At 40.7% G+C, this 22,553-nt stretch overlaps 1 protein-coding gene across 1 annotated transcript in view; it reads left to right on the top strand.

Annotated features, from left to right (window-relative positions):
* Window positions 1-5,981: 5,981 nt before the first annotated feature.
* ppfia4 (PTPRF interacting protein alpha 4) overlaps window positions 5,982-22,553 on the top strand; it is a 560,134-nt gene continuing 543,562 nt past the window's right edge. The window contains exon 1 of the mRNA XM_068007385.1: window positions 5,982-6,437. Coding sequence (XP_067863486.1) covers window positions 6,198-6,437 — 240 coding nt within the window. The 5' untranslated portion in view covers window positions 5,982-6,197. The remainder of the gene's footprint in view (window positions 6,438-22,553) is intronic.

Raw genomic sequence — 22,553 nt, forward strand, 5'->3', positions numbered from 1 at the left:
TGTCCAAAATATCATTTAAGAACAAAACAAATTACATATTTTGCAATAAAATTATTGCTCATTGAATAGCTTCAATGTTTAAGCCTGTCTCAAAAACATGGGCTTTGAGTTGAAAGCTAGAAAGGTTTGTTCCCTCATCCTGTGAGGATTTCAGAGTTTCTTTGCTTTCCATAAAAACATTGACAGAAACTGGAGAATTCTCAACTTTTTTATTTCAGGCAAACAATGAGTTTATTGAAACATATCAACGATTTTGCTTTTCTTTTTGTGAAATCCTCACAGACAAACAACTTTGAGAGATAAAACATGTCAACAGGAAGGCTATTTTCATTATTTTTTTGTTGACGGTTAGAATAGAAAATGAAAAGATTGTTTATAAAGAATGTATTTAGTTAATCATCTCTTTTGTTTGTGTATATTCAGTTTAACAAATGTGTCTGTTTTGAAACATTTTTGAGGCTTATGGAATTTATTTTTATATAAAACTCAGAAACTGCATAAACAATGAACTTTTAAGCATTTTATGAAGTAATTTTTCTTTTTTGGAAATTTATGTTTAGTAAACGTCAAAAAACTTGCCAATAATGCACTAAATTTCTCCTGGTCTACACTGAGAGTGCACATGAGGAAACTGTGGACCCCATACCTGTGATTTTCTGTCCATTAATTCTAAGAAGCAGAAAATTTGCATTTGAATGCTTTAAGACAGCAACATTAAGACAGTAACTAGTTGATGATGAGGAAAATGGTTGTGGGGCTACCTGAGGGTGCAAAGCGGCTGTGGAGGGTCGGGAAGGAGGCTGACAGGCAGCAACTCGTAATGATTTGGGCCCTGATCTCAGGATCTGTTCCAGTGTTCCTAGGAATATCCTTCTTAGGTGCCCCTGGGTCCCCCATTGAAGATACTGCTGGATCCTGAGACCCTATTACAGTACTGCCAGATTGATGGTCCCCTCCCAGATCCCAGGGCCACTCCCAGTGCTGATAAGTCAGTGTCCTTGGCAAAAGATCCCTGTTCTTATAAAACATCTGGCTCACCGTTAGAAATGCCATAGGAGATACGCATATATACAGTTCAGTAAAAAGCAGATAAAAATAGAAATTACTTATTTTCGTGTTAACACTTCTTTTAAAAAAAAATCACAGCAAGTGAGCCAAATTCCTAAAATTCATGATTATTAAACATTGACTATTGGCTTGGAAATGGAATGAAAAGGTTTTAAACAGATAGAAGATGACAGGAAAATTGCACCTTCCCATTAATAGGTGAAGTGCTTGTCTGGCTCAAGGTATTGACGTCCAGTCCCCTTCATTTTGACTTTTCTTTATTGTGCAAGTAATGGGAGGTAGCAGGGAAATACCCCTTGTGACCGGTAGCCTTACCACCCTGTTAAACCCGACGATCTCCCCCACCCCCTGCCATTTTGAAAGAGGCCTACCACTGGGCGCTCGAAGCTCTTGCATGTTTTAGGTGGTAGGCCCCTTTTAATATGCAAATCTACATAGGACCCCAATTGCCATTTTAGGAGAGAGCTGACGGAGTCTGCGCTGTGCACTCTCTGATCAGTTCCGCAGGCGATAGAGGAGAAGAGGCCCAGCAAAGGTAAATTTGAAATAATTATTAATGCCAGGAGAAGCGGGAGTGCCCTGTGGTTCCCCCCTCACATTTACCTTGCTGATGGCCGGGGAGGCCCAATATTGGCCAGCCTTAATCCAGTGAGCTGCATCTGGATGCCCATTTGGTGCCCCGCAGCTCACTGGTCTGATGTAAATGAGGCCGGGGACTAAAAATAGCAGCCACCTCTTCACCACCAGATGGGTGTCCAAAATTCAAAATCCACCACCTTGTCTTCTGTTATCTCCAGTTTTCCATGGGCAATTACAAGACATGGTGATTTAAATAAACAAGACCTGCTGGTAAGTCTATTGGATACATTTATGTGTTTGCAAATTTCAGATCTATAAAAATGTACATAACTAAGAGCTTTGCTTTTGGCAATTGACTGTAGGGCATGGAAAAGTGTCCAAAATGGCCATAGGGTGTGAAATATGTTGATTGGATCTAATGTACTATATTCACTATAAAACACCAATCGAAAGCTGCTACTTGTAAAAAGAAAATTCCTTATTTTCACTATTGTTAAAAAACATTTATTATCTCTTTATTAAAATCCATTCAGTAAAAAGTAACTAGTGATAACGAGCAACCACCAAAAAAGCAACCAATTAAATCCCCCAACTTTTTTGTTCAAAATCTTCTCAGCAGTGGGTTTGTTCCTCACCCACTGCACTATGTATCTGTAAACATTTTTAACATAATAAACTCATAAAAAATTCTGAAAAAAATCACAAACTTTACCTCTAAACTTACTTATCCCACTCACCCTATTTTACAAATCCCTTTCAACAACTTTCCCCTTAAAGGCTTCCACTCTCTCAGCGGCCTCGGGCTTTCTTTTTGCTCTATTCCTGGAGTTTGGGTCTTAAGCTTAGGATCCCAATATTTTGTGCATTTGAAACCCAAGTGCTGTTTGGTGACCTCATTGCCCCTCAGAATCTCACATTCTCAGCTTCCAACCTTTTGAAGCAGATATTAGCTCTCCTGTCAATAGTCATCATCAAAAAGAACCAGGAGCTATAGCTGCAGAGGATCCTTATCTGGCCGAGACATGGTATTTTCAAATATCCCTGTAGCGATCGCTTACTCCACAGCAGCCTTGGGAACTTTCTCTTTCTTCTCACAGGAAATTGTAAACAATTTTACAACACCAAGTTATAGTCCAGCAATTTTATTTTAAATTCACAAGCTTTCGGAGGCTACCTCCTTCCTCAGGTGAACGATGTGGAAGGAGGTAGCCTCCGAAAGCTTGTGAATTTAAAATAAAATTGCTGGACTATAACTTGGTGTTGTAAAATTGTTTACAATTGTCAACCCCAGTCCATCACCGGCATCTCCACATCATTCTCACAGGAACTATGTGTTAAAAGCATCTCCAAGTGCAGTGTCAAATAAAAAAAGAAACAAATTAAAATAAAAAGCAAAAAAAAGTAATCTGAACTAGGAAGCAAAATAACAATGATTTAAAACAAGCAACACAAGTTGCTTTTCACAAAAAAAATTGTAAAACGAACAGCAGAAATTAAGCAAGACAAAAGTACATGTGAACAAAAGAATAATACAAATAAATAATCTGAAAATAACATTTAAAGTAACATAAAAATAGGAAAGCCACAAAATAGTTTTGAAAGATTTAGATTTAAAAAATGTATTTTCTCTGTGGGCTTCAACATTGGGACCAACTAGTGCTTTTAAAAAATAAAAGAATAGTTGTCTAAGGCCACATAACAATTTATAACGTGTGGCATGTACTGTGGCAAGTCGTGTGTACAATATCCATTTTCAAAATTAATTTGAACATTGAGATCCATTATTCATACAACAGCACGATAGGTACAATTGTAATAAACTACTTTGGATCAGTCCTGTTAGTTATATAATCCAATAAAACACAATGAATCATATTGCATTTTCAACTGATTCACATAAATTATTATAGATATTTTATACAGAGAAGCAATTACCCCAGAACTGACACATTACTGAGTTTACATCAACTGTGTAAATGGCACATAATTCATATGCAACATAGTCGTGAGAAAATTATGAGATTTTTCTTACAAGTGACATAAACTCAGTAATGACCTGGAAATGGTACAAAACGTCATTTACTTTCGGGCTGCTCATGATCTACAATATATTAAAAAAAACTTCAACACATTTTTAAAACACTAGTGGATCTTCTAAGCTGATGCTCAACAATCTATATGAAAAGGTTTCTTACTTTATTCCAGGTATGTTCTTGGCTGGTACACCGCATGTTGTGGTTATAAGGGCAGCTCAGGTTTAGGCTGAGATCCTTGAATTCTTTTGTGTTTCTTCCTGAGTAACATATGTCATGATATTATAGCATATACCTCATTCCTTGTTGCTTTTCCCAGGGATACTTCTTAAAAAACAAAAGATTATTAAATTTCAATAAAGAAAAAAAATCTGTGCCCTCACTTATAAAAATAAATAAATCTCCCCTAAAGATCCCTGGGACTCCAGGGTCTGCTGTGGTCTGTATCGCGCAGGACACAACCATTGGTCAAGGGATTGGGGTTCAAAGTGGCGGGAGAGAATGACAGTGGACTGGGTCGGGGATGGGAGCTTGGGAATGGGAGACTGAGAATGGAGGTCGGGGATGGGGGCTTGGGGTAGAAAGGGAAAATGGGGATCAGACGATTAGAGCTGGGGGCGGTGGAGAGAGGAAGGCTGGGGACTGGGTGTTGGGAGATTTGGGGGTTGAGTAGGGGGAATAGAGGGAGATTGGGGAATAGGATGGGTGTGGGACCCAGTATTTCCTGCAGAGCCAATAGCAGCAGCAGCAGCAACGTGGTGAGTGGGAGTGCGCCCAGGCACTTGAGGCTGAATGGCTTCCTGGTACTGCTATTTCTATCATTTGATGAAAACTCTCTTTTCTTGAGTCTGAACCAAGAGTGGGTTAGAAATGTTGGTGCTGAGCTGACTCTATGACGATATACCCTGTGAAAAGTGCCCCAAACATTGAACCCACTGTCCTTTGTGCGATCCCTTAGTTTGGTTCAGGTCAATCTGTGGCGGGCGGTGTTGATGGCTGAAGTCCAAGTACAGATCGGCTCTGACTGAGGCTTCCAGTTCAGAGTTGTCACCATCACACAGAACCTGAGTCCAAATCAGAGTCCAAGGAGCAAGGGAGAGAGATGGGGCCTGTTAAAAGTGGCATCGAATGGGGAGTCTGACCGCAACTTGTACTGTGCAAGGGGATTCTGGCTGTAGTTACAAGGTGAATATCAGTGGGTTATAAGGTTACTACTAGTTACAAGTCGGGTATTGGGCCGTTACACCTATTATTACCAGTTACATATAGACAATCAGTGAGTTAGTGTATCCCTCCCGCACCTTTGATTTTCCCTCTTCCCCGCCCTCGGTTTCCCTTCTTTGCCTGCTCGTGGGTGGCCTCTTGGTTTTTGGAATTTCTTCTGGAAGGCTGATCATGTGAGGTCTGCAAATGTTATTGCATTCACTTTATAAAGGTTGGGTCCCCTATAGTTAAGTATCTTTGCTCGTGGTTTCACACCAGCTGGGGCGAAACCACGAGCAAAGATACTTAACTACAGGGGACCCAACCGTTATAAGGTGAATGCAGTAACATTTGTAGACCTCATGTGATCAGCCTTCCAGGAATACCTCCAATTAGAATTGGCAACCATACCCAGAACTATTCTTGAAATCACTACCAACACTTTGTGGGTGTTTGTGCCTCTTCAACGAGTATGGCAAATTTAAACAAATGGAGCTGTGTTCATTTTGAAAACAAGGTATAGTTTTAAACCCAAATAAGTAATTGGTTCTGTCACTTCTTAAAAAAAATACAATTTCTGAGGACTCACTGTACCTTACCCAGGTTCTGAAATGGCAATTTGCAAATCCGAGATGGGCAGAGCCCATGGAGGCTGGGGCAGGGGAGTTGGGGGGGGAGGGGGTTGCTCTGGCTGCCTGCCTCTCTTCCATGGCATTGTCTGTACCCGGCTGGCCTTGGAGGGGGAGCACGCACTGTTCATTGGTACGCTTGAGGGGCCTTCCGCGGCCGGTGGGCACCACAGGGTATAGAATGTATTGTGGACGTCGATGACAATAATATAATTTAACAGGATTTTTTTTTTTTGTTTATTTATTATATTAATGGTGCCCTCTAAGGACACTTGCCACATTGATCTTATGCTTCCATTTGGTGACACTGTATCACCCCTACAGGTCAATGGGAAAAGGCCTACCCAGGTACTTGCAGAGTGGACAAGGGAGGACAGGCTCGAGCATGCGCAGAACAACTCGGTGGTGACGCACCGGCGAGGTGGAGCGAAGAGAGGCGCATGCGCAGTGGCAGTTGGTGCCGGCAGAAAACTGCAAGAGCACGAGTGCTGAGTCCCGGTTACCGGAGTGACTGGGAGCGGCGCTTCCTCACCGGCCTTGAGGGTTGGCTTGTGAGGTGGGGGAAGCAGCAGCAGCAGGCGGCTGGATTCATGTAGAGCCGCCGCCGGAGTGTGAGTTTATATATATATATATATATATGTGTTTTTTTTAAAGAAACCTTGTTGTTGGTTTTCGAGTCGGGAGGATGATGTGCGAGGTGATGCCCACGATCAGCGAGGATACCCTCAACCAGAGGGGCTCGCAGAACGGGTCGGAGGACGCCAATTTCGAGCAGCTGATGGTGAACATGCTGGACGAGCGTGACAAGCTGATGGAGACCCTGCGGGAGACGCAGGAAACTTTGTCCGTCACTCAGGAGAAGATGCAAGAGGTGGCCCACGAGAGAGATCTGCTGCAGCGCCAGTTGAATTCAGCTTTACCTCAGGTAATGGTCGGTGCACTGGTGCTGCATGCATTTTTTTTAAAAAAAAAACAACCACCCCAAAATCTTTTTAAAAAGCGGAGAAATTGCAGAGTTCTGTTACTCAAAATGTTCGCTGGGGATTGAAACTGGGTGCTGGGATCGCAAGGGAATTCTTTTGTTATTTGTGCATTGCCTCATAATTATATAACGCTTAAATGATATGTTGCAGCACATAGGCTGTGATCAATATGGGGCTATCAGTGATTAATATGGGTAATTATCGACAATGTTCAATATATTAAAGCAGTGATTGTACACCTTTTTAATACTCGGACATATTTTGGTAAATGGAGGAACGGTTTTTAGGAGAATTGTGTAAGAGAACCTGTTTTTTTTTGAAACCCTTAAAGATGTAGGAAACTCTGAACGCGGTTTAATGTTTTATGCACCTGCCTTCAGGTAAATAAGTGAGCGGAGGAGACGTAACGGTTTTTAAACTGTTAAATACCTGCCCGCAGTATGTCCACACACCACCAGGGGGCTGAATCTTAAAACGAGAACAGATTTATTTGTGAAGACTGTAAATCATTGGTTTTGTTTCTCCCAAATTTACATTTAGATTTTGCAGTTGTAGTGTGGAGCTCGCTATTAAAATCGTACTTGTTTTCATCTAAATTTTGAAGTGGTTATTAGTGTATCTATTAATACTAAGGTGACCAAGGGCCATCATATTGATCATACTGCAGTGTCATATTTATATGTATTCTTAATGAAATGTTTCCTGTGCAGTTCCAGATAGGGATGGAGCCTAATATGTCAACAGACTGCATAATAGCTTTATTTTTAATGTTGCTTTAATAAAATTGTGACTTTTTTTTCTTTGAGATTCTTTTTGTAATGGATTGGTTTATTAAAAGCAAAATTTTATTAGGGCATTGTTTTGAGATGGAACACCATGTTCACAATGAGTCCCTGATGGTAGCTTGTACCATATGGAGCAGCAAAGACAACTGAGGGGAAAACCTACAATACAATGAAACTAATTACACAATACTAGGGCAATAAAAATTTAATATAGAAAATGCAAAATGTTTTCAAGGCTCTAGGACACAGATTTCAGATGAATACAGTGTCTGCTGCACCTATGAGCCCATTCAGTGTCTTGCAAATGAAATGCTGATTTTGTTTTTTCCCTCATCTCTTGATTTTAGAACTGGACTCAAAATTGTAGCACAAAATAGTAAAAAATCTTGGAGGATGTAGTCTTTCAGAATTTACAAGGGAAAACATGAGCAACATAACTTCCCCAAAGATACCTCGAGTAATATCAATTACTTTGATATAAATAAGATAAAAGTCCTAGTAAGGCTAAATGGACTCAATACAAGTAAGTACCCAGGGAGGGATGGTATTTACCCTAGAATGTTGACAGTCAAAGGAAGAGATTTGTGTGGCATTGACTAATTAAGGGTGTCAATGGACACTGGAGATACCAATAGATTGGAAACCGGCCAACCATTTTTTGTCCATTCTTGAAAATTACTCCTGAATTTTATATTCCTTTTCACCCTCTGGATTTAGCCAAGTTTCTCATGTTCCCAACACATCATACTTCTCTACTGTCACAATAATTTCCAGTTCCGGCATCTTATTTCTAATGCTTCTCGTTCACATATATACATTGTATTGTAGATTTGTTTCTGCTTTCATTCCTCAACTGTCCACCTAATTGTGGTCTCTGGTTCATGTGTTTTGAGTATTTGTGTCCATACCTACTTATTGACTGCCTTCTATCTTTAGGATCTGTTTCGTCCTGGATCCCGTTTCCTGCCAGTTCTCTCGCGCGTTCTCTCGCTCTCTTTTTCCCCACCCCAAACCTATCTAGTTTAAATGATTTTCTGTTGCTGCTTCAATGCACCTGATGTCAAATGTCGTGGATTAAAACATGAGCAATGATCTTTTAGGTGTAGGTTCTGACAGCAACAAAGTAAAGCAAAGATGTCTGAAAAGTCAGAATTATATATGAAGTTGTTGCAGTCCATTTACGTCTGGGAAAGAGAACACAGCCTTGATAAGATGCCAAAAAAACACAAGCGCAGTTGAATGATTTTAGAACTATTATTTGTGCTTCTAGATATTAGTTCTACTAAATTATTTTTTACCTGTTTGTGTCGCATGCTGTTTTAGACCTATTCTCACGTGTGCAGCAAGTGTTAGCGCTGATGCTGTCATAAGTATGAGGAAGGATTCAAGCAGAAGGGAAGTGTGAGGGGGGAAAAAGTCCCTCTGATATATTTTCCTGCCCCTCCAAATTACATCATGTTGCATCTCTGAGCTGGTGTGAAATAATTAGTGTTTAAAGTATTTTCACCATCCCCCACCCTTCCCCAGTGGCGACCTGAAAGGTCAGGTCTTCCCTCAGCAGGGAACTGCGTTGGTGGCACTTGTGGGAACACCAGTGAGCATTTCAGTAGGGAGTTCTATAGATGGGTGCTCTTTTCTCAGTCTTAAATGCGAGTTGGAATGTATGTGAGCCACAAATATGTACGACTGATCAATAATAAACATCCAGCTCAGATGCCTCAAAACATGGCCTGAAAGTGTGCTGGTCAGAAGGATGCTCAATAAAATTTCTCCTTGAAGCTGAGAGGAGTTTCAAAATGGCAGGTTTCCATTTATACTGGAGGAGGAGAGTAATAAAATTACAGATCTATCCTATAAGGAGATTGTTTGTTAACAATATAGCTTGGAAAGGAGAGTCTACTTCTGTTTATTAAAAGTATACTTCTGCTGTCTCACTTTTTATTAATGTGACATTGCAAGTTTGACAAGAAATCATTGCTTAGCTCTAGGAATTTCTGTGCCCATTATATTACCATATGTGAGTCACTGAATATATTATATCCAGAACAAAGACATGATTAGCAAATTATACTCCAACTTCATTTTTTAAAGTTTGAGAACTTAGCATATTTATGTTGTGCCTTTTCGTATAAATAAAACATCCCAAGGAAGGTGCAGTGGACACCAGGTCAGAGGCTGGGTATTCTGCGGCAAGTAACTCACCACCTGACTCCCCAAAGCCTTTCCACCATCTACAAGGCACAAGTCAGGAGTGTGATGAAACACTCTCCACTTGCTTGGATGAGTGCAGTTCCAACAACACTCAAAAAGCTCGACACCATCCAGCACAAAGCAGCCCACTTGATTGGCACCCCATCCACCACCCTAAACATTCACTCCCTTCACCACTGGCACACAGTGACTGCAGTGTGTACCATCCACAGGATGCACTGCAGCAATTCGCCAAGGTTTCTTCGACAGCATCTCCAAAACCCTCTACCACCTAGAAGGACAAGAGCAGCAGGTACATGGGAACAACACCACCTGCACGTTCCCCTCCAAGTCACACACCATCCCGACTTGGAAATATATCGCCGTTCCTTCATCGTCACTGGGTCAAAATCCTGGAACTCCTTTCCGAACAGCACTGTGGGAGAACCTTCACCACACTGACTGCAGCGGTTCAAGAAGGCGGCTCACCACCACCTTCTCAAGGGCAATTAGAGATGGGCAATAAATGCAGGTCTTGCCAGCGACGCCCCCATCCCATGAACGAATAAAAAAAAAACACCGATCATGAATTGTAGAAAAGTTCTGGAAGTTGACCAAAGGAAAAGTATGAGGTTTTGAGGAGGCTTTTGAAGGAAGGGAATGAAGTGTCAAGCCGAAGAAGTTTGCTAAACTCAGTAATTTAGGGAAGACAGTTCGAAAGACCTTGGTAGCTCGAGGGGAAGGGAGGGATGCAGACGTAGATTATAGTGGATTGGGCTGCGAAGATGGGCCTGAGAGGATTAGAGATAGGGGAGAGCATAGAGGAATTTAAATTAAACTGAAGATTTTAAAATTGTTAGACTAGGGACAGGGAGCCAGTGACAGTCAGTAAGGGTGATAGGTTTGTGACGAGAGCTTTAGATAAATTCAGCCTTCAGTGACAAAGATAAGTATTAGGGGTCCAAGAATGTGAGAGTATAAGACTGAGGCTAGGGTTGCTGTAGCTCGAAGTATAATAATTAATGGCAGCTACAGTGGGGATGTAAATTTCATGCACCCAGCCAAACAGGCTAGAAAAAATATTAAACTCAATTGTATGTCTAAAGCAGAATGTGGTACTACAAGCACAGTATCAGAAATTGATCGTGAACTGACTAAGCAGCAAAGGAAAGAACATTACAGCATGAACAGGCAAAGGAAGGTGAGATTTGTTTAAACTGGAGACGTGACCAAAAAAAAAGCTGTATAAGGCAGCAGAAAAAGCACAGACACTAGAAATGGAGGAAGGAGATGTGTTGATCATGAGATCAGTAAATGAGTCCAGTGGATTTGGGCCTTGATTCATTATATAATTACTTTGTTAAATCTAACAATTCCAAAATTTTTCAAAGATGACTTGATCAGGTTCTTCAGAGTTTTCCAATTGTTAGTAAACCATTAGACAGGGAAAAGAAAGATGCGCAGAGCGACTGGTACTGTCACTTAGTACTAAGGCATTTAATGCACTTTCATTGTGTGTATCCAGTGTATAGTTACAGGTACGATGTCAAATGGTACATCGTTTCTGCTTTCGAACTTGTGGTAGGAGTATATAGGTGTAAATCTAAAATGCACCACAAAGCTAATTGCTGTAGTTAGGAGTTCTGGTGCAGTGGCCTATATACATTCAGATACGTCAAATTCTCAAAGAGGGTGGTTATGTATTATGGGTGGAAACGTTGCCATTTCAAGAATTTGCCAGAAGGAGCTGGGAGAATGAGCTGTTTAAACAGTTATTCTAGTTGTATCTATTGTAAATTAGTTGTTATGCTGTATAGTATCTGTCTACATCTCTACTTCTGCAAACACCTCATTGTAAATACATTTCTTCAGTAGTTTTAGCCTGTATGAAGTGAGTCTACTGTAATGTTTCCCACCTTCGAGATTAACAAGAGGCAATAGGAATCCTATATCTCTGCCAGTTTATGTTAAAGGTAATTGTTAGCCCTGGTCTAGGCGAACTAAGATTTATTTCCATTTCTAGAGGAGAGACTCGCTGTAGAGGAATCTAGTACAAACACTGAAAACTTACAATTTTGGTGTTAGCTTTTTAGACATTTTTTCTATCAGTTAAGGTCATTAGATAGGGAAGCCCAGTAAAATCTGGCCAGGTAATTAAGTGAGGAATTCCTATCTTCCACACGTGCAAGGAGAGAATGAAGTAATGTGCCAAACCTTGCTGGAAAAATAATGGCGTGTTAATGATGCACGCCATTATTAATGCGCAAATTGGCCAGGAAGTTCAGGGGATTGAGAGAGATGCCGTGAGTTCTGAATCTCCTGAATTTGCTGGTCGATTTGCTCCACTCCGCCATTTGCTTCACAAAAGCGGCACCTTGCCCTTATCCTCCACATTATTTTAAAGAACTTGTCCATTAAACTTGTAGCAGAAAGTTAGGGCTTGAACTTAACAGCGCAAGTACCTTTTTAATGACATGACAATTGTTAATGTGATGCCAATCAACCTCTCTGGCCCAGAAAGGGAACAGTTTAAACTATTCAATCCCATTCCTGCATGTAGTAAATTGTGGGGGATTTTAAATGTTTTTCTTTCTTTTCCTTTGTCTCTTTTATTTCTCTCTGTGTATTTGATTTCACTCTAATTCACCCTCCTTCTCTGTTGTTGCTGTTTCTTTCTCGATCTTTAAATCTCATTAGTTAAGGAGGTACACTGTTGGTCCCACTGTACACTGAGACTCCGTTGCCCTTTCGCGCCGTTATAAGCTCGTACTTCCAGCAAGTTACGGCGCAAAAAAATTTTGAGCTGAAGGGTGCAGGAAAATGTTTAACTAATGGTGTATGCCGTGAGATGCCCTGCTCCAGCAAGATCTGGTCCAATATGTTGCAGCAAATTTCTGTTACTTTTTTTTGTACTAATAGTTCACATACTAGTTGTCATCCGATAAATTGTACAGTGCTGAAATGGGCATCTAGTTCAACATCATGTGTAATGCAATGGATAGTAAAATTACTGCAGTGTTTTAGAAAAAAATGTAATTGACATGAGGTAAAATTATCTTGTGTAACATTTCCAGTATTAAAATAATTGGATCAGTTTAAAATGGATGTTAAATTCTGTTTCAAGACTTATCAAATCTAAAGGTTGTAAACAATTGATTTACATGAAGATTTTTTTTGGTTTATGGGGAAACTGTCCTAGAGAAATTATAGAGCCCTAGTGAGAGAGAGCAGAGATAACATTCAGAGATAGTCATTAATTTAAGGTGCTTCAGTGGGTGTTGTGACATCTGTGTTGAAGTTAGTTCTCTCATCCAAATGGCTCAGAACTGTTGCTTGTCACTTTCGCCCTCTGATGTCATCTGTACGCTTCATTCAGACTGAAGTGATAGTTAAAATGGGGTACAGAATCTTCAGGCGAGACAGAGGGGGAGGTATAAGAGGAGGGGGGGTCGCAATATTAATTAAAGAATCAATTACTGCCATAAGGAGGGATGATATATTAGCAGGTTCCTCTAATGAGGCCATATGGGTGGAGCTTAAAAACAAAAAGGGGGCAAGCACTTTGATGGGAGTGTACTATAGGCCCCCAAACAGTCAGGGGGAGATAGAGGAACAGATATGTAGGCAAATCTCAGAAAATTGTGCAAATAATAGGGTAATAATAGTGGGGGATTTCAACTTCCCCAAAATTAACTGGGATACTCAGAGTGTAAAAGGCTTAGAGGGTACAAAATTCTTAACGTGCATCCAGGAGAGCTTATTGAGCCAGCATGTAGAAAGTACTACAAGAGAGGGGGCGGTACTGGACCTAATTCTAGGGAATGTGGCCGGCCAAGTGGAAGAAGTGCTAGTCGGTGAGCACTTTGGTGACAGTGACCATAATTCGGTGAGATTTAAGGTGGTCATGGAAAAGGACAGGGAGGGGCCGGAAATAAAGGTTCTAAATTGGGGGAAGGCCGATTTTAATAGGATAAGGCAGGATCTGGCCAAAATGGACTGGGATCAGCTGCTTGTAGGAAAATCCGCATCGGAGCAATGGGAGTCTTTCAGAAGGGAGATTGAGACCATACAATGGCAACATGTTCCCGTAAAGGTCAAGGGTGGTTCCAAGAACTCCAGGGAACCTTGGATGTCAGGGGATATACGGGAATGGATTAGGAAAAAAAGGAGGGCTTTTGGCAGATACAAAAGGCTAAAGACGGAGGAAGCCCTAGAGGAGTACAAAAAGTGCAGGGGGATACTTAAAAAAGAAATTAGGAGATCAAGGAGGGACCATGAAATAACACTGGTGAGCAAAATAAAGGAAAATCCTAAGATGTTTTATAAGTATATTAAGGGTAAGAGGATGACTAGGGAAAAAATAGGGCCCATTAGGGACAAAAATGGCAATCTGTGTGTGGAGCCGGCAGATGTAGGAGGGGTTCTAAATGAATTTTTTGCATTTGTTTTCACTATGGAGAAGGACGATGTAGACATAGAAATACGGCAGGGGGACTGTGATATACTCGAACATATGAACATCGAGCGGGAGGAGGTATTGGCGGTTTTAGCAGGCCTATTTAGCAGGCCTAAAAATGGATAAATCCCCAGGCCCGGACGAAATGTATCCCAGGCTACTGTGTGAGGCAAAGGAGGAGATTGCGGGGGCTCTCACACACATATTCAGAACCTCTCTGGCCACAGGGGATGTGCCAGAGGACTGGAGAACCGCTAATGTAGTACCATTATTCAAGAAGGGGAGTAGGGAAAAACCGGGGAACTACAGGCCAGTGAGCCTAACATCAGTGGTAGGAAAATTATTGGAAAAAATTCTGAAGGACAAAATTAGTCTCCACTTGGAGAAGCAAGGATTAATCAGGGATAGTCAACATGGCTTTGTCAAGGGAAGATCATGTCTGACTAATTTGATTGAATTTTTTGAGGGGGTGACTAGGCGCGTGGATGAGGGTAACGTAGTGGATGTGGTATACATGGATTTCAGTAAGGCCTTCGATAAAGTCCCCCACAGGAGACTGGTCAAGAAGGTACGAGCCCATGGAATCCAGGGTGCCTTGACACTTTGGATACAAAACTGGCTTAGTGGCAGAAGGCAGAGGGTGATGGTCGAAGGTTGTTTTTGTGACTGGAAGCCTGTGGCCAGTGGGGTACCACAGGGATCGGTGCTGGGTCCCTTGCTGTTTGTGGTCTACATTAATGACTTGGATATGAATGTAAAAGGTATGATCAGTAAGTTCGCTGATGATACGAAAATTGGTAGGGTGGTAAATAGCGAGGAGGATAGCCTCAGTCTGCAGGACGATATAGATGGGTTGGTCAGATGGGCGGAACAGTGGCAAATGGAATTTAACCCGGAAAAGTGCGAGGTGATGCACTTTGGAGGGACTAACAAGGCAAGGGAATACACAATGAATGGGAGGACCCAAGGCAAGACAGAGGGTCAGAGGGATCTTGGTGTGCAAGTTCACAGATCCCTGAAGGCGGCGGAACAGGTAGATAAGGTGGTAAAGAAGGCATATGGGATACTTGCCTTTATTAGCCGAGGCATAGAATATAAGAGCAAGGAGGTTATGATGGAGCTGTATAAAACACTGGTTAGGCCACAGCTGGAGTACTGTGTGCAGTTCTGGTCGCCACACTACAGGATCGCTTTGGAGAGGGTGCAGAGGAGATTCACCAGGATGTTACCAGGGCTGGAGCGCTTCAGCTATGAAGAGAGACTGGGAAGATTGGGTTTGTTTTCCTTGGAGCAGAGGAGGCTGAGGGGGGACATGATTGAGGTGTACAAAATTATGAGGGGCACAGATAGGATGGATACTAAGGAGCTTTTTCCCTTCGTTGAGGGTTCTATAACAAAGGGACATAGATTCAAGGTAAAAGGCGGGAGGTTTAGAGGGGATTTGAGAAAGAACTTTTTCACCCAGAGGGTGGTTGGAGTCTGGAACTCACTGCCTGAAAGGGTTGTGGAGGCAGGAACCCTCACAACATTCAAGAAGCATTTGGATGAACACTTGAAATGCCATAGCATACAAGGCTACGGACCAAATGCATATTATGTCTGCACTTGATAATATGCATTTGGTCCGTAGGCTTGATGGCCGGCGTGGACACGATGGGCCGAAGGGCCTCTATCCGTGCTGTATAACTCTATGACTCTATGACTCTAAAATACAAAAGGATGAACAAGAAAAGGAGTTCTGGTTTGATTTTTGAAGAGGAGTACTAGCAGTAAAGTTCCATTTTTTTATGTTGATCAGGGTGAAGAGTACCCAAACTGGTGAATGCAACACTTTTTGGTATTTACTGTCAGCACTAAGCACAAACAGACACAAAATAAAATTTCTTGTGCACTGATTCATACCTCTGAAGATCACCCCCACCCTGCACAAGTGTGTGTTTCCACTTTGAGCATCAACCATCGTTTCTTTTCTAGGTGAGATTGCCAGTTAGGGACAGTTTCTGAGCTGAGAATCTGCAGCCAAAGAGAACTGGCTTGAAACTTCCTATTAGTTTCTTACATTGGACATTTGTATCCTGCCCAACAGAGAGAGTAAGACAACTCACTTTTTTGTTTTTTCCTGTTCACTTTTTTTAAGGTACTACAACCCTTTGGTATCCCTTTCAAGTGGACATGCTTTATATATGTGCCTAAATAGTGAATGTCAGCAGGCTACTGATTTGGAGAGGGGTGAGGGAGATATCATTTTGCTGACCCTGAACCTGATTCTGTCCTTATCCAGAAAGCTTGGACACCTCGAGTGCATGGAATCTCGAATTTAGAACAGGCCTTTCTTTTAATAAGTCCTGATAATACTGTATTTTTTTTTAGTGCATTGTTCCAATTCTAGATGTTAATTTACACATGCATCCTATAATGTCTGTTCCAGAATGTGGAAATTGCAGACATACATTTTCATAAACTGTGTCTTGAGCTCTTAGGGTGGCCTGTTAGGTTCATATAAGGTACACATTATAAAATGAATATTAACTTGGGGAAAATGCACAACTTGACATTTCTAGCTATTGTTTTAATTTAGGGCTACCGAATAGTGCTAATAAGAACCTCAGTAGAATGTCTGCACTTGATAATATGCAAACATTAATGGATTGGCATTTTTTTGTGTATCTGATTAATGTCTGCATTGTGGCTCCAAGGTGTCTGTTACCTTTTAAATGTATTACCGTTAAGTAGTTATAGTTGCTGTGGCAAGGCAATTTGTGCTAATTGTTTTACTGAGTATCTCCCAAATCTTTTATCACAGAATTTGAGAGAATGGAAGGGAAGCAAATTTTAAAACTTGCAGTAAGTTTTGGTGCAAAGATATATGTTTAAAAGAAAACTCTATCTTTTGGAAAGATGTTACTGCATGCTTGGATCACTTCATTGTCTGAGTGTGTCGTGATTACAAGAATAAATTATTTTAAAACAAAATTGATCAAACTGTTTTTTACTATGTGCATTTAGTAGTTTTCCCAATGGATTCTAACTATGGAATTCAAATTGACCCAATTTCTAACTGTTGGCTGCTATATTCTTGCATATAATGAACCATTTGTGAATTAAATGGTTTTAGTGTGTCTGGCATCCAAGAGCAGTTGAATTATTTCTTTATTGGCTGGGTTTGGAATTGAATTTTGCCAGTAGTTGATACTTGAATGTGCCAATTATATGTTTACCTTCATCTGTTTTTAGTTGAACTGTTAGGTGGGAGCTGAATACTGTGGGTGGAAGATGGATGAAGGAATTAATTTTTACTTGTTTTCTCTATCCTCCTTTGGCTTTCCCTCAGTTGAACAGACTCTACCATTCAGCTGAATTCAGAGCAATTCAGGAGTTATGCTAGAGTCAAACACGTTAACTACCTTCACAAGGTGTGTGCAGGCAATTGGCTAACATGGGTGAAGTAATCTTGGATAAAGACTGTGAGCTGCGTGTATATATAATGGATCTCCTATGATGTTTCTCACCAGTGATGCGGAGGATATGCTGTTTTATGTAATGCAACGAGCAGTAGATTATCAGGGCCATCTATTCATGGTGATTGAATAAGTCAAATTATAATTTTATTAGAGTATTGTAGAAGTGTTGTGATATTTTCAGACTTGTATGATTATGTACATATTTGCATGGAAATTAAATCAGTGGTCTTGATTACTGTTAAGTTAGTTTAACAATGTAGCTAATTTTATCTCTAATTTTTTGGATGATAGTGAGGCTATTTCTGGTTGATAGGTTATAAGAACTGCATGTAGCAGTGGTGGTAAGCTGTGGGGGGCGGGGGGTGGTGTTGTAAGTTGGTCATTACAGGAGGCCTTTTCTATCCTCCCACGTTGTTTACTACATTTCAGAGTTTCGTGTCATCTGCACACTTTGAAGTTATGCCCTGTATACCCAAGTCCAGGTCATTAATATATATCAAAATTAGCAGTGGTCCTAATACCGACCCTGGGAGACACCACTGTATACTTCCCTCCAGTCTAAAAAAAATCTCTTCAAACCTGTGTTGGCTTTCATTTATTAACCCATATTTTTCCACGTGCCAATTAATTTTGTCCTGGATCATTGTCTCTAAAAGTTCCCCCACCACTGCAGTCAGGCTGACTGGCCTATAGTTGCTGGGTTTATCTCTTCCCTTTTTTGAACAGGGGTGTAACATTTGCAATCTTCCAGTCTTCTGGCACCACTCCCATATCTACGGAGGATTGGAAGATTGTGGCTCGAGCCATCCTTACTTCCCTCAGCAACCTAGGATAATGTTTGTAACTTGTCCTCATAATTTAACTCTTTAAGCCCCGACGGCATTCAGGTGAATCTGTGCTGTATCCCCTCCAAGGCTAGTATATCTTTGCTGAGGCACGATGCCCAGAATCGAACAGTGCTCCAGATGGGGTCTGACCAAGGCTCTGTACAACTGAGGTTTCACTTCCTCACTTTTGTATTCCAACCCTTTTGAGATAAAGGCCAACATTCCATTAGCCTTTTTGATTGCTATTTGTTCCCATGCACTAGCCTTTATGATTTGTGCACCTGGACACCCAAATCTCTTTGTTTTTCCACGGTTTCTAGTTCCTCACCAATTAGAAAATATTCCGATTTTTGTCTTTATTGGATCCAAAGTGGATGACCTTGCACTTCCCCACATTGAACTCTATGTCCCATTGTTTTGCTCACTCATTTAATCTATGTCCTTTTGTAACTTCCTGTTCCCATCTACACAACTTACTGTGCTGCCTAACTTAGTATCATCTACAAACTTAGACAGTTCTCTCTCTTCATCCAAGTCATTGATATATACAATGAAAAGCTGGGGTCCCAGTGCAGATTCCTGGGCAACACCACTTGCCAAATCCTGCCCGTATGTTCCCTTCATTCCGAATTTCTGTCTTCTGCGTCTCAGCCAATTGCCAACCCACGTCACGAGGTTACCTCCAATTCCAAGCTCTTTCATTTTTGTGAATAATCTCAGGCCTTCTGGAGGTCCATAAAGACAACATCTGTAGATGCTCCCTGATACCATGTTGGTGACCTCCTCAAAAAATTCAACTAGATTAATCAGACGTGATCTACCTTTCACAAATCCATGCTGACTCTTCGATCAGCTGATACTTGTCTAAATGTTCAGTTGCTTTGTCCCTGCTGATAGATTTCTGTAACTTCCCTACAACTGGTACTAAACTGATGGGTTGAAAACTTCCTGAATTCTCCCACCCTCCTTTCTTGAATAATGGAGTGTAATTCTCCAATCTAAAGGCAGAGTTCCTGAATGTAGGGTGTTTTGGAAAATTATGAATAATGCATCTGCGATTTCCTCACCTATTTTAATCCCCTGGGGTGGAAACCATCAGGTCCTGGAGATTTGTCTATCTTAAACCCCATTATTTTCTCCATTGCCATTATTTACTTCTATTAAAACCAATATGTCCGTCCCTTTGACTTATTTTTGGGTACCCTTGTACTGCTAGTATTTTATCTTTTTTTCCCATTGAAAATGGATACAAAGCATTCATTTAACATCTGCTATTTCCTTACTGCCCGTTATAATCTCTTCTGCAGCTGCCTTTACCACTCTCTCAATATATTTATAAATGGTTTGGCTATGAGCTTTGATATCCCTTGCAAGTCTTCTTTCATATTCCTTTTCTGCACCTATTACTTTCTTTGCATCCCTTTGTTGCTTTTTAAAGCTCTCTGTCTGCTGGATTCCACTTTTCTTTGCATTTGTGTAGCCATCTTTTTACCTTGATATTGACTGACTTTATTTGTTGATCATAGTTGCTTAACTACACAAATGAAGTCTTTGCCATTTTAGGGGTATGTACTAGTTTTGTACCGTACCAATACTTTTTTGAATACTTCCCACATTTTGCTTGAAGGTTTACCCATTAACAGTTCAGCCCAATTTACTGCAGTCAATTCATTTTTCATCCTTTCAAAGTTTGCCTTCCTTTAAATTTTAAAACCCTGGTTTGTGATGCTCACTGCTCTCACAAACTTAATATCAAATTCAGTCATATTATGGCCACTATTCTCAAGATGTTTCCTTACCGTTAGATTGTTCGTTGCTCATCACAAAGTCTAGTATGACCTGTTTCCTTATCTGTTCTAATGCTACTTGCTTCCCTGATCTTCATATTTATACATCCCCACTACTATCAGGAGGTCAGTAGACAACTCCTACCAGAGTCTTGTATCATTTGCAGTTCCTTAACTCTACCCATACTGTTTCCTCTGCCTGATCACCCTTCCTGAAATCCCTTCTTTCCACTGCTGTAATTCTGTCTTTTATTAATATTGATACCCCTTCATTCCCATATTCCCTGTCCTTTTTAAAGATCCTGCAGCCTAGAATATTTAGCTTCCAGTATGTTCAGTGTGTAGTTAGGTCTTTGTAATAGCTGCTACATCATACCATTCAAGCTGAATTTGTGCTTCTAACTCATTTGTTTTATTTCTTATGCTAAGTGCATTTATGTACAGATTTCTTATTTGGATTACTGTCCCCACATGTCCTGCTGGTCTTTTTCTCTCACTTTTTGACTTTGACTTTTGACTTGCACTTGGATTTTCCCTTCCCACCCTCTATCTGGTATATAACAAATTCATTTTGAGATAGAAGGTAAGGTTGAGTTGGGGAGTAAAGGGCATAAACTTGAGATCACCAAAAGAATGAAAGGAGAAGTTAGGAGAATTTTTTTTTAAGAGGATTGTTGGGACATTAAATGCCTCAACAGAAACTGTGGTGGAAGCAGAATCCATAATCTCTCTATAATATATGAAAATTATGTGGGTCAGGCACTCCAACAAAAATTGCTATGTAAACATTTTGTATGGGATTTGCAATATTAAAATGCTCAATTCTGATTCCTTGTGATGCCTGTAGGCGGTGCTTTAATAGGAATTCCGATGTTAATCTGATGAATAAGCTGTCAACACCAGGTGCAGCTGTACCATCAGATGGAGCTGTAGAGCATGCTGATCATAACTTCCCCACAGCTGCAGCCTGTGCAGTTGTGAAATTATTTTGATCTTTTAAACAGTTTAATTTCATGTTCTTATTCACCCAGATGAAGAAATCTCTGCCTCAATTCTGAATTGCTGATAATGCACCCAGAAACCATAAGCTCTATTTGCTGCTCTTCATTCTTCATTTGATGCTTTTCACTTACCCCATTCTTTACTGGCAGGCCACCCACATGCTGACTCTTCCTGGCCTGACTTCTCTGTGCACCGGCCCTGATATGAGATTTCCTGCCCCATTCAGAGACTTGAGATGGACCTTACAAAGATTTCCTTGCCAGCTGATAGATTTGTCACAGTCCCATCGAGACATTTGTCTGCTCCTGTTCAGCCATGGCCCCATTCTGGCGTTTCCTTGACTTGCTCAGATTTTCATGGCCTGGCCCCACTAATACGTGCTGCCCCTATCCAGCATAATTTTTTTTTCTTTAGCAAATGCCCTCTATTCTGAATAAAAAGTCAAGGTTCCACATGCAATACAATGATTTTCTAGAGAGGAGGAAATAAAAATATGTTTAGTAGGCAGCAACCCAAACATTTTTCTTGGTTATCTAGTTTCTTCAACCTGAGTCTTGATAAAGAGCGATTTGATAATTGCTGCTACTATGGTGCCCTGCGTTTTGTGTGTGTGTGTAAAAGGTATAAGAAAAGTGCAGGGGAATGGGACTAGATGGATAGTGCTTTTTCAAAGCTAGCACATATGCGCTAGGCCAAATGGCCACCTCCTGTGCTGTAAAATTGCAGGATTCTATGAAATAAGTTAGAAGTGGGCAAATTGAGAACTGGACAGACTCTTGCTTAAATGGCCTAATGGTTGCCTTGAATGTCTGCACTGGTGATCCAAACCAAAAGTGGAGAATTAATCTCAGCCATTAGACAGTGTCCTAGAGATTGACGTAACATTCCTGCATATGGAGGAGGCCATTTGACCGAGCCAGTCCTAGCTCTGTAACTAAACCTACTCTAATCTGATGTGCCTGCTCTTTCCCCAAACCCTTTTGTATTCTTCTGTCTCAAAATTTACCCAATTCCCTTTCAAATTATGTTATTGTTTCAATAGACAACTGTGGTAAAACATTTACGACCCTCTGCAAAAAGATTTCTTCTAACCTTTTGTTAGTGATCATCTTCAATTTTGACCCTTTGTTTCCGATTCACCCACCAGCAGAAACCATCTATCATTGTTGACCCTTTCAAAACCTTTTATAGGCAACCCTCTTATCTTCCTTCTTAACCATTTCTGTTAAAGTTTCAATTGTTTTGAGTCCTTTTTCATATCAGTGCCAACGAGAGGCTACTATCATTCTACTGTTTAATACCAAGAATGAGAGGCTAGAGTTACGAAAAATATTTCATGTACCCTTTTCATGACTTTCATATCCTTCCTATAATGAGTTGCCTGGAACTGCAGACCGAACCAATGTTTGTACAAGTTATATATCAAGAAGTGAAGAACAAATAAGTAAGGGATGCTTTAAAAAGTAAATGTGAAAGTGAACAGTTGGTATCATAGTGTGTTGAATGGATTGGAAGGACACAAATTTGCCTCTTGTATTTTGCCTTGTGGG

The sequence above is a fragment of the Heptranchias perlo genome, chromosome 27 (genome assembly GCF_035084215.1).
Source record: "Heptranchias perlo isolate sHepPer1 chromosome 27, sHepPer1.hap1, whole genome shotgun sequence".
Taxonomy (NCBI): domain Eukaryota; kingdom Metazoa; phylum Chordata; class Chondrichthyes; order Hexanchiformes; family Hexanchidae; genus Heptranchias; species Heptranchias perlo.